This window comes from Pieris rapae, chromosome 18 (assembly GCF_905147795.1).
Source record: "Pieris rapae chromosome 18, ilPieRapa1.1, whole genome shotgun sequence".
NCBI classification, from domain to species: Eukaryota; Metazoa; Arthropoda; class Insecta; order Lepidoptera; family Pieridae; genus Pieris; species Pieris rapae.
The window spans coordinates 4,118,476-4,130,782 of NC_059526.1; the positions used below are offsets into that span (position 1 = coordinate 4,118,476).

A 12,307-nucleotide genomic window follows, 5' to 3' on the forward strand; every position below is an offset into this window, starting at 1 on the left:
AAAAGAAAGTCGTGTTAGTTACACCACTTATAACTCAAGAACGAAAGAACAGATTTGAGTGAAAATTGGTATGGAGGTAGCTTAGAGCCAGGAGACGGACATAGGATACTTTTTATCCCGTTCGACAGCGTTCCCGTGGGACTTGACATGAAACGTCAGTCACTATAAAAAGTGGTATAACAAATAAGAATCAGACTTGGAATAATAAAACGCAAATGATAGCTATATTTAAAATAGCTCGGAAATACTTCAGCTGCCAACTGAAGTATTTCCGAACCAATTCGACTTAGGGTCCTTCAAGAAAAGAGCGTACCAATTCTTAAAAGGCCGGCAACGCACTCGCGAGCCCTCTGGCATTGAGGGTGTCCATGGGCGGCGGTATCACTTAACATCAGGTGAGCCTCCTGCCCGTTTGCCCCCTGTTCTATAAAAAAAAAAAAAAAAAAAAAAAAAAAAAAAAAAAAAATGTAATTGACGTATAATGACAGCTGTGTAATGACGTATATATGACAATTTGATATTTGTAAGAAATCAATATTCAAAATATTTCTATTAAATAAATACGTTTAATTATTTTTACAATTTACAATTTAATTATAATGATAGTGCTATTGCCCATTCGTATAAACAGTGAAGAGAACTATAAAACTCGGTATTGTCGTATGTATACAGTTCATCCAAAGAATGATGAATGTTTCTATTTGTTGTTGTTGTCGAATGACGCATTTAATCGAGTATTGGAACGGGAACGTGAATATGATCACCAGGAATTAGATTTAGTAGTTCAAACGAATGTACCCCTGTTGAAATACCAACAAAAGGAAGTTTATGATACTTTAATGAAGGCAAACGATGATGAAAATGGTGGTTTATATTTCCTAGATGCCCTTGGTGGAACTGGCAAGACATTCCTCATGTCATTAGTTTTAGCAACTGTTCGGGCGAGATCCAACATAGCGGTTGCAGTTGCTTCTTCTGAAATAGCAGCCACATTGTTAGAAGGATGCCGTACGGCTCATTCAGAATTAAAATTACCGTTAAATCTTCAAACTATTGGAGAACCAACGTGTAATATTGCAAAACACTCAGCAATGGCCAAAGTTTTAGCGGCATCGAAAATCATCATCTGGGACGAATGCACAATGGCGCATAAACGTGCATTGGAAGCACTTAACCGAACATTAAAAGATTTACGCAATGAATCGAGATGTTTTGGAGGAGCAATGATTTTACTGTCTGGCGATTTCCGCCAAATACTGCCAGTAATTCCAAGATCTACGGCTGTCGACGAAATAAACGCTTGCCTCAAATCGTCAAATCTATGGCGCTATGTGACGAAACTGCAGCTGACAACAAACATGAGAGTTACATTGCTTACTGATAAAAAAGAAGAAAAAGAATAAAGATGTAGATGACCTGAACTACATAATGGTATGCGTTTGGTGGTTAGAAAATTGAAGAACAATGTAATTTACGCTACGATAATGATAGGAAAATTCAAAGGTGAGGAAGTTCTTATTCCGAGGATCCCGATGATCCCAACCGATATGCCGTTTGAATTTAAAAGACTTCAATTTCCGATACGTCTTGCATTTGCCATGACCATCAACAAATCACAAGGCCAATCCTTAAAAGTTTGTGGTTTAAATCTAGAACATTCATGTTTTTCCCATGGTCAATTATACGTGGCATGTTCACGGGTCGGAAGACCATCAGCGTTGTTTGTTTTTGCGCCTGATAATAAAACAAAAAATGAAAAAATGTGTATCTCAAGGTACTTAAGTGAAGAGCAACCTATGTACTAAAATACAGAAATAATAATGAATGATTAATGTAGGTATTTAATTTTTTTGTATTTTTTCCAATAAAAAAACCCAAACTGCTTATTTATTGCCATTAAGGCGGAACAAAGTTCGCCGGGTCAGCTAGTCTTTAATAAAATTGCTGCCACAGTAGTTTAATCTTTAAAATACCATAATCTACAAAAAATCTTTACAGATAAACGGCGAAGACGTCTCAGGCGCGTCCCATGAGCACGTAGTGGAGCTGATTCGAGGTTCTGGTGCTCTGGTCTCCATGACCGTTGTATCACTGAGCTCAGTAGCCACGGAAACTTGTGTTGTTCCCCCGAGCAAGTCTCAGGGTCATCTGTCTACCAGCGGACGACCCTATGCTGCTACACTGCCTAGGAAGGGTGCTGGAGGTATAAATAATTAATATAATCCCATAAACCATATGTTCCTGTTCCATTTAAATAAATAATGTTTTAGCATAAATCATACTTAGGATTTAAGGTCTGTTATTTGGTATCTTAAATCTGGAGTGGGTTTCAATAATGTTACGTCTATTATAGATATTATTATTATTATTATTATTTTGCAGGTCGTAGTCCTGCGCCGGCGCCGCCCCGTCGCGACCCACGCACTACGCTTAGCGTTGGTCGTGCGAGAGCCAAGTCTATGGTTGCGGGGCTTGGTAATATATGTTTTATACTTTGTTATATATTTATTTATTTACACTTCGTTGCTAAAGAAACATAAATAACACAATATATATAAATTACAAGGAATGCAACGGGCGGCCTTATCGCTAACAGGCGATAATCTATATATATAAAAGAAAGTCGTGTTAGTTACACCACTTATAACTCAAGAACGAAAGAACAGATTTGAGTGAAAATTGGTATGGAGGTAGCTTAGAGCCAGGAGACGGACATAGGATACTTTTTATCCCGTTCGACAGCGTTCCCGTGGGACTTGACATGAAACGTCAGTCACTATAAAAAGTGGTATAACAAATAAGAATCAGACTTGGAATAATAAAACGCAAATGATAGCTATGTAATTGACGTATAATGACAGCTGTGTAATGACGTATATATGACAATTTGATATTTGTAAGAAATCAATATTCAAAATATTTCTATTAAATAAATACGTTTAATTATTTTTACAATTTACAATTTAATTATAATGATAGTGCTATTGCCCATTCGTATAAACAGTGAAGAGAACTATAAAACTCGGTATTGTCGTATGTATACAGTTCATCCAAAGAATGATGAATGTTTCTATTTGTTGTTGTTGTCGAATGACGCATTTAATCGAGTATTGGAACGGGAACGTGAATATGATCACCAGGAATTAGATTTAGTAGTTCAAACGAATGTACCCCTGTTGAAATACCAACAAAAGGAAGTTTATGATACTTTAATGAAGGCAAACGATGATGAAAATGGTGGTTTATATTTCCTAGATGCCCTTGGTGGAACTGGCAAGACATTCCTCATGTCATTAGTTTTAGCAACTGTTCGGGCGAGATCCAACATAGCGGTTGCAGTTGCTTCTTCTGAAATAGCAGCCACATTGTTAGAAGGATGCCGTACGGCTCATTCAGAATTAAAATTACCGTTAAATCTTCAAACTATTGGAGAACCAACGTGTAATATTGCAAAACACTCAGCAATGGCCAAAGTTTTAGCGGCATCGAAAATCATCATCTGGGACGAATGCACAATGGCGCATAAACGTGCATTGGAAGCACTTAACCGAACATTAAAAGATTTACGCAATGAATCGAGATGTTTTGGAGGAGCAATGATTTTACTGTCTGGCGATTTCCGCCAAATACTGCCAGTAATTCCAAGATCTACGGCTGTCGACGAAATAAACGCTTGCCTCAAATCGTCAAATCTATGGCGCTATGTGACGAAACTGCAGCTGACAACAAACATGAGAGTTACATTGCTTACTGATAAAAAAGAAGAAAAAGAATAAAGATGTAGATGACCTGAACTACATAATGGTATGCGTTTGGTGGTTAGAAAATTGAAGAACAATGTAATTTACGCTACGATAATGATAGGAAAATTCAAAGGTGAGGAAGTTCTTATTCCGAGGATCCCGATGATCCCAACCGATATGCCGTTTGAATTTAAAAGACTTCAATTTCCGATACGTCTTGCATTTGCCATGACCATCAACAAATCACAAGGCCAATCCTTAAAAGTTTGTGGTTTAAATCTAGAACATTCATGTTTTTCCCATGGTCAATTATACGTGGCATGTTCACGGGTCGGAAGACCATCAGCGTTGTTTGTTTTTGCGCCTGATAATAAAACAAAAAATGAAAAAATGTGTATCACAAGGTACTTAAGTGAAGAGCAACCTATGTACTAAAATACAGAAATAATAATGAATGATTAATGTAGGTATTTAATTTTTTTGTATTTTTTCCAATAAAAAAACCCAAACTGCTTATTTATTGCCATTAAGGCGGAACAAAGTTCGCCGGGTCAGCTAGTTATCTATATATATAAAAGAAAGTCGTGTTAGTTACACCACTTATAACTCAAGAACGAAAGAACAGATTTGAGTGAAAATTGGTATGGAGGTAGCTTAGAGCCAGGAGACGGACATAGGATACTTTTTATCCCGTTCGACAGCGTTCCCGTGGGACTTGACATGAAACGTCAGTCACTATAAAAAGTGGTATAACAAATAAGAATCAGACTTGGAATAATAAAACGCAAATGATAGCTATGTAATTGACGTATAATGACAGCTGTGTAATGACGTATATATGACAATTTGATATTTGTAAGAAATCAATATTCAAAATATTTCTATTAAATAAATACGTTTAATTATTTTTACAATTTACAATTTAATTATAATGATAGTGCTATTGCCCATTCGTATAAACAGTGAAGAGAACTATAAAACTCGGTATTGTCGTATGTATACAGTTCATCCAAAGAATGATGAATGTTTCTATTTGTTGTTGTTGTCGAATGACGCATTTAATCGAGTATTGGAACGGGAACGTGAATATGATCACCAGGAATTAGATTTAGTAGTTCAAACGAATGTACCCCTGTTGAAATACCAACAAAAGGAAGTTTATGATACTTTAATGAAGGCAAACGATGATGAAAATGGTGGTTTATATTTCCTAGATGCCCTTGGTGGAACTGGCAAGACATTCCTCATGTCATTAGTTTTAGCAACTGTTCGGGCGAGATCCAACATAGCGGTTGCAGTTGCTTCTTCTGAAATAGCAGCCACATTGTTAGAAGGATGCCGTACGGCTCATTCAGAATTAAAATTACCGTTAAATCTTCAAACTATTGGAGAACCAACGTGTAATATTGCAAAACACTCAGCAATGGCCAAAGTTTTAGCGGCATCGAAAATCATCATCTGGGACGAATGCACAATGGCGCATAAACGTGCATTGGAAGCACTTAACCGAACATTAAAAGATTTACGCAATGAATCGAGATGTTTTGGAGGAGCAATGATTTTACTGTCTGGCGATTTCCGCCAAATACTGCCAGTAATTCCAAGATCTACGGCTGTCGACGAAATAAACGCTTGCCTCAAATCGTCAAATCTATGGCGCTATGTGACGAAACTGCAGCTGACAACAAACATGAGAGTTACATTGCTTACTGATAAAAAAGAAGAAAAAGAATAAAGATGTAGATGACCTGAACTACATAATGGTATGCGTTTGGTGGTTAGAAAATTGAAGAACAATGTAATTTACGCTACGATAATGATAGGAAAATTCAAAGGTGAGGAAGTTCTTATTCCGAGGATCCCGATGATCCCAACCGATATGCCGTTTGAATTTAAAAGACTTCAATTTCCGATACGTCTTGCATTTGCCATGACCATCAACAAATCACAAGGCCAATCCTTAAAAGTTTGTGGTTTAAATCTAGAACATTCATGTTTTTCCCATGGTCAATTATACGTGGCATGTTCACGGGTCGGAAGACCATCAGCGTTGTTTGTTTTTGCGCCTGATAATAAAACAAAAAATGAAAAAATGTGTATCTCAAGGTACTTAAGTGAAGAGCAACCTATGTACTAAAATACAGAAATAATAATGAATGATTAATGTAGGTATTTAATTTTTTTGTATTTTTTCCAATAAAAAAACCCAAACTGCTTATTTATTGCCATTAAGGCGGAACAAAGTTCGCCGGGTCAGCTAGTATAATATATATAAATATAAAATATATATTTATATATATAATTTAATATATATATATATTATAATATAATATATATATATTATATAATATATATATATATATATATTATATATTAATATATATATAATATAATTATTAGACTATCTTGACTTAAAGATGATCTTGTAACGTAGCTAAGTATGTAGATCTCTCCAAATTCAGCGAAGTAAGTAGATATCAATTAAATATTAAACATCCAAACATAATTCCCCTAAACACAAACATAAATCAGAATAAAGAACGTTGAATATTCTCAAAATCTGTAGCAAAATAATTTTTTAAACAAAATTATATTGTATAGATAAGTGTAATCAAATCATATCAATCCCGAAATAATAATAATAATATTGTAGAAAATGGCGGCGAAAAGGAAGAGTCCTGTGAGCCACTGAGTGTAGCCGGAAAATCGTCTTCAGCAGAATCTGTACAATTACACCCCGGAAGTAATAGTAAGTATGCATTTGTTACGAAATCAACAAAGTAATCAATTTTAAAAATTATTTAGTTTGAATCATATGGTAGTTAAACCCCAGAGATATTAATTTTATTGCATTGCATTTTCCAATACTTATAAGTGTACAATATTGATCAAACGCTCAGCTGTCAACTGTCTACAATATTCCTAATGAATGTACCTTAGGAAAGATCTTCTGATTACCATTACAAGGCTCCCTTTAAAGTATCAATAACCAATTAAGTTCCCATTTCAGATGGCACCCCTTGTCTTGGTACACCAGTAGCGCCTCGTACAGCCAGCATTCGACAACGGCCAGCCTCCTCTCGTATCACAGCATCTGAGTTAGAAGAACTATTCCAACGACAAGCTGGGGCTGACGCCGCGTACGTATTCTTAAAGAATTTTCCTTCAAATAAACATTGATCACAATAATAATTATGAGTCCAATATATCATTTAATATTGATTTGAGGTAAAACTATTTAAGGGGTGGCAGCAGCGCAATGATGACTCGATCTGCATTCCAAGACGGATGCGCGTCGCCTGGAGGTTCGCCTGCCCGAATCCCAACAAGGGTGTATGCTTCCGTCGCTGACATGAAGAGAGCTAAGGGCAAGGTATATTATACTATACTTATTTATTTACACTTCCTTGTACAATAAAACACAAAAAACATAACGTGTTATGCCTCAATTTACGCGTTGCAAAAATAACTTTGAATGTATTAAAACTGTCCTTAAATCATGATAGATTTAATATTTATATATTCATTGCCAAAATAAATATATTAGCACTTGTAGCAATCATAATCTTCATCCAACTTAGAGGAAGTGTCCTCAAGCAGTCTTACCAGGAACTGGCAAGGACCCACGTGTGTAGTTTATTTATTTTCATAGATTATGGATAGATGATTCTCGTCATAGATTATGGATGTTTCCAAATTTTTCTAGTTCTGGAGCAAGTCAGCCAGCATCAGTGCGGGCGGCAGCGCGACACTTAGACGCGAGTTCCACTCGACTCCTGACTTGGCCGCTGCGCTCGCCGCACGCCCCACACGAACGCGCTCTAGTGAAGACGTACACGCTAATGGTAAGTTACTTAGATAATGATAGGTATATTTATTTATTTACACTTCGTTGCTAAAGAAACACAAATAACACAATATATATAAATTACAAGGGATGCAACGGGCGGCCTTATCGCTAACAAGCGATCTCTTCCAGGCAACCCTAGTAAGAAAAGAAATAAATAAAAAATATATTCAAGGCTTTGAATGTAGCGTTCGCAAAGGGTTCTTTTATTTCCTTTTGTTGATATCTGCATATAACCAATTAATATAATCATATAAGGTACTCTTAAATAACAATTGTACGTTCCAGATATGTCCCGTGCTCCCCCACCACCCTCTGCGCCCGCGCCTCCGCCCCCTGGGGCCGTGACGTCATCGTTCCGTCCGGCGGCGCCCGCTAAGCTATATGCGGCGCCTAAAGACCTCGCTCAGGTTGCATACAGGCCGCACACTGAGGTATCTGTATTTATGAAACTAAACGCTTCTACTCTCTTCTATATAAAATTGTTTTGATGTGCCTCCGGAAAACATGCAGCATTGTATAATAAAGAAGCAATGTATGTGATGAAGTGCGATACATACCGAGTGAAATAGTTTCTCTTAAATTGGCGCTGTAATCGCGTCAACTTCATGCTTATCTATACCAGCTAGGGCGTTGTCATTTCCACAGTCATAGAGTCTACACCAGCAAGAACTTCCTACAATGTTGTATGTTTTCCTTATATATTATTATAGCATATAATATCGGTTTTATTTTATGTAATGCAAAATGTCATATTGATGTGCCTCCGGAAATCATACAGCATTGTATAATAAAGACGTGTTTGTTATCTGCTGGTGAAAATATAAAACACAACGCTATGATGATTATGAAGAATTAAAGTCAGGGCTCTAGTTTAAACTGTTACTGTTTACATAATTATTTTATTTACAAATAATAATAAAATAAATTGCAAATATTTTTTATCAAAGCATACTTATTATTCTTAGTTGGGGTAAATAAACTTCCATTAAGCATAAGGCATTTCTATAATTAAGATTAATTAAGAACGAACTGCATTTTTCTTTATGAGAGTCAATCTCCTAGTTTTCCTATGATTTGTCATAGCAACGTATTGTGTTGCAAATTTCAAGTAATCTACGAAAAGCTGACTTCAACGTATGATTTAATTTTCCAGCAACCACGTAAAGCTGTACGCGGCTGGTCACGCGCTTTATCAGCTGAAGAAAGCTCTCACCAATACGCGCAGCCAATCGCTTTGCACAAGACCTTTGCGAGACAGGTATATATAACATTCCAAATAAAATAAAATACGTTTATTTTGGAACATAAGATCATCTAGGTATCACTTATTCCACGTCAATCAATTCGAACTTGTAGGCATCCCTACTCATACATACACATACTTTATAACAACTCTGTTAATTGTGGAATTCACTTCATTCGATCTCGTTTTGATATTTGACTTACTTTTTTAATATAATTTACAGTCAATACCATTTATTATAACCCTGTAGACCCGAATCGCGTCATAAAGTTGACAACATAAAACCCACTTTTTACTAATATTTTTCTTTTGGTAGGACTTACACAAACATAAGTACAGAAGTACTTATGTTTAATAAAATTTTTTTCAGAACTCAACACCCGCACCCCCCATCCCAGAGCCGGACTATAGCATGTCAGAGTCTGATGAGGACGAACACAAGCTTAAAGCAGACCCACCCGTCGCGGAGACCAGCGCTAACAGCAATACCAGGTACCAGGACTTAATATATATGTAGTTGATTTTTTATTACGAGATATTGATAAATACTTTAATATTTCCACTATAGATAAATTTAATAATAACTTGGCGACTATAGAAATAATTAAATATTAATTTGGAGCTTTTTCGAATTACAGGCAGCCCATATATTCAACAATTATTTACGAGAATGATGTGGACATTAATTGTCTTAGTTACATTTAGTCTTATAATAAAGGTACTCTTTCTTTATAATTAGGGGTGCTTTTATCATTCTGTCCTTGTTCTATACATTTATCGTGTGTTTACCAAATGCCTCTTAACATAAAAAAGCCTAACTTATTTGTGTGTTCATTTTGTCGTTAGGAAGGGCTGTGCTTTTTCAACTACATGTGTGTGACGTTACATGGGCTTTGAATATTATACAATAAATAAATCATAAATACACCTAATCATCTGTTCTTTTCTAGCGGCAGCAGTTCCGGATCGAGTTCCATGCAGCACTCGTTCTCTGTGGACGAAATACAAAAGATTAGAACGCGACTTAAATCGTCCAAGTCCTGCGGTGACGAACTCGGTATCGCCGAGAGAGACGACGGCGACAATTCATCCTCTGGAGTGTCTTCCGACCAAGAAGCTCAAGCGCGTCCACCGAGACGAGACAAAGTGTCTTTCTGCAGCTCGGTCACAGTGAAGTCCTCAAACGATGTGATCAGCACAGAACCCGTGCACAGTTCATCCGAAAGCCTCGCGACACCGCCCCCTCCCATGCAGAGGCATAATTCCCTCACGCGGAAAAGAGCGACGGCGGCACTCTTGCGAGGGACGGTGGGCAGCGCGCGAGGGAGGTCAGCAGCCGAGCGTCTGGGAGTGGACATAGATAAAGCGCCAGGTCGGAGGGCTCGCGCCGCCGTGCTTCTGGCTGAACTGCCCCCGCCCCCCGAGGAACCCGCGGGCCCCGCGGACCCCACGGCCCCGGTGCTGGCGCCGCCCCCTCAGTTCAGTGATCGAGTGCGAGTAGTCGCCGCTCTGCCTAAGTTGGCTCATCTGCAGTAAACACGTATACGTATATGGTTACACGTATACGTGTTAGTGTACGTGTGCGACCCGTAGTCGGGCGGCGGGCGAATGGTGCCAAATTTTCAGCGTTTTCTACGTCGAGCGCTATTTTTCACGGTTTTTCATAATTGCACTTTTATGAAGCGAGCTACGTTTGATAGGTTCTTATGACTAGAGACGATTAGTCTACCGCCGATCGCGCGTAACTGAAATTAAGAAGTTTTGTAATCGAATGACTAAATGAAACCAAAGATTTATAGTATTTATTGTTGAGGTTAGCGTTGATATAGTCGAAACTAATTTTTATACATTCCCTTATAACTAGCATTAAAATAGGTTTCATGAATCGATTCGGTTTCTATTATTGTTATTTATTTGTAGAGTCCGGTGCGAGCCGTTCCCGTATTGAATCTAATTATTTAAATACATATGTATTTTTATTTCTACTTTAACAACCGAGTGCCATGGCGTCTTTGATGTTTTAAATATTTTTATATATATTTGTAAATATTTTACGAGAGCTATAAATACGTGTTAAGAGTGGAATTAACGAGTGTATAACAAAATATCCGGCCATCAGATTATATTGAGAAGATGACAAATATAAGCACGATGATATATGAGAGAGAGAGTCCTATTTAATTTCATTCGTCCATAACGTGTTTCGTTTGAGTCCACTCTTTTGACGAGAATCGCCGACGGCTGCGGTCGTCTTAGAGTTGTGTTCGCGAAAACTACGCATTTATATAATTCGATTTATCCGTTCCATTGTATATTACATTTTTATATTGAAATTCGGTAATGCCCTGTTAACTTAATTTCTTATACTTATGGTCGCTCGTGCATTAAAAACTTAAACGTAAACGAATAATAAAACACCAAAACCACTTTTTATATGAATATTAAAGTTAGACTAGATTTTTAGTCTCTTTTACTATGTTGACGTGTTGAGTCAATTTTCTAAACGAAAATTTACAAAACTGTTAAACATAACTCCTAATATTGTCTTCTTTTAGACGCTATTACAAAATAAATATAGCTATTATCACTCTATCGATTTTATTTATTTTATGTCTTCACAATTTTTTCAGTGTTTTTTTTTATTTGCTATATAGGAAATGTGGATTTGATATGAAAGTTGGGGACTAAATTTATTAAAACAATTGAATTTTCTACAAGCGTGACTTGGGAATTGACACGAAATGATTTTGTCTAGGCGTAGCGAAACCCAACTTAGTTTAGTTGCGCACGAGTCGAAATAGCCTTAGAGCTTTATTAGCACAATTATTTTATTTTTGGTGTATTGAGTTAATCTTCTTGTCATTATTTTAAGTGTATATTGTCTACTTAAGGCATAGGTAGGTATTGATAATTATATTAGGGCAATACTTGATATAGAGTATTTGGGATAATAACGAGGAGCTTGTCATTTAATTATTATTAACTATCGGATCCTTAAATTGTGAACAGAATAACTATCACAGTTCGTTTGACAACTATTGCAACTAATTGGATCTTTTAGGGAATATTAAATCGAGTGTCGGGCTCTTCGTAATTTTGTATGATATTTACCAATTGTTTTCATTTCATTTGAATCTCAATAACGAACGTGTAACTACAACTTGGTATACTTTCAAATGAAAATTAAATGTTTCATCACTATTTTGTGTTTTCTTACACTACCTATATTTGTAGACCTAGACATAGTATGTTTATAATAAGAATAATAATCCTTTATTATACATACACATTTATAATATTAGAACATAAGGATTTGTTCCCTTGCTACCTGCAAGGGAAAAAATTAAACCAGCAAAAACAAAATAATTAAAACAAAGAATAAGTAAAACTAAATAAATACTTAAAAGTTAAAAGCATAATTAACAAAGTTATCAACGTAAGTAATAAAGTTGTAAGCAGATTATATAATAT

At 36.4% G+C, this 12,307-nt stretch overlaps 1 protein-coding gene across 9 annotated transcripts in view; it reads left to right on the top strand.

Annotated features, from left to right (window-relative positions):
- The window catches only part of LOC111001399 (SH3 and multiple ankyrin repeat domains protein 3), a 145,373-nt gene extending 133,336 nt beyond the window's left edge, over positions 1-12,037 (top strand). For 8 of the 9 annotated variants that reach the window (XM_045632267.1, XM_045632266.1, XM_045632268.1 and 5 more), the window contains 10 exons: positions 1,999-2,203; positions 2,383-2,475; positions 6,397-6,492; positions 6,754-6,883; positions 6,987-7,116; positions 7,450-7,588; positions 7,879-8,024; positions 8,747-8,851; positions 9,207-9,328; positions 9,787-12,037. In XM_045632267.1, the coding sequence (XP_045488223.1) occupies positions 1,999-2,203; positions 2,383-2,475; positions 6,397-6,492; positions 6,754-6,883; positions 6,987-7,116; positions 7,450-7,588; positions 7,879-8,024; positions 8,747-8,851; positions 9,207-9,328; positions 9,787-10,372 (1,752 nt within the window). In that variant the 3' untranslated portion in view covers positions 10,373-12,037. Of the gene's footprint in view, positions 1-1,998; positions 2,204-2,382; positions 2,476-6,396; positions 6,493-6,753; positions 6,884-6,986; positions 7,117-7,449; positions 7,589-7,878; positions 8,025-8,746; positions 8,852-9,206; positions 9,329-9,474; positions 9,555-9,786 lie in introns of all 9 variants that reach the window. The other variant, XM_045632273.1, reaches the window with a different exon arrangement.
- Positions 12,038-12,307: the final 270 nt, after the last annotated feature.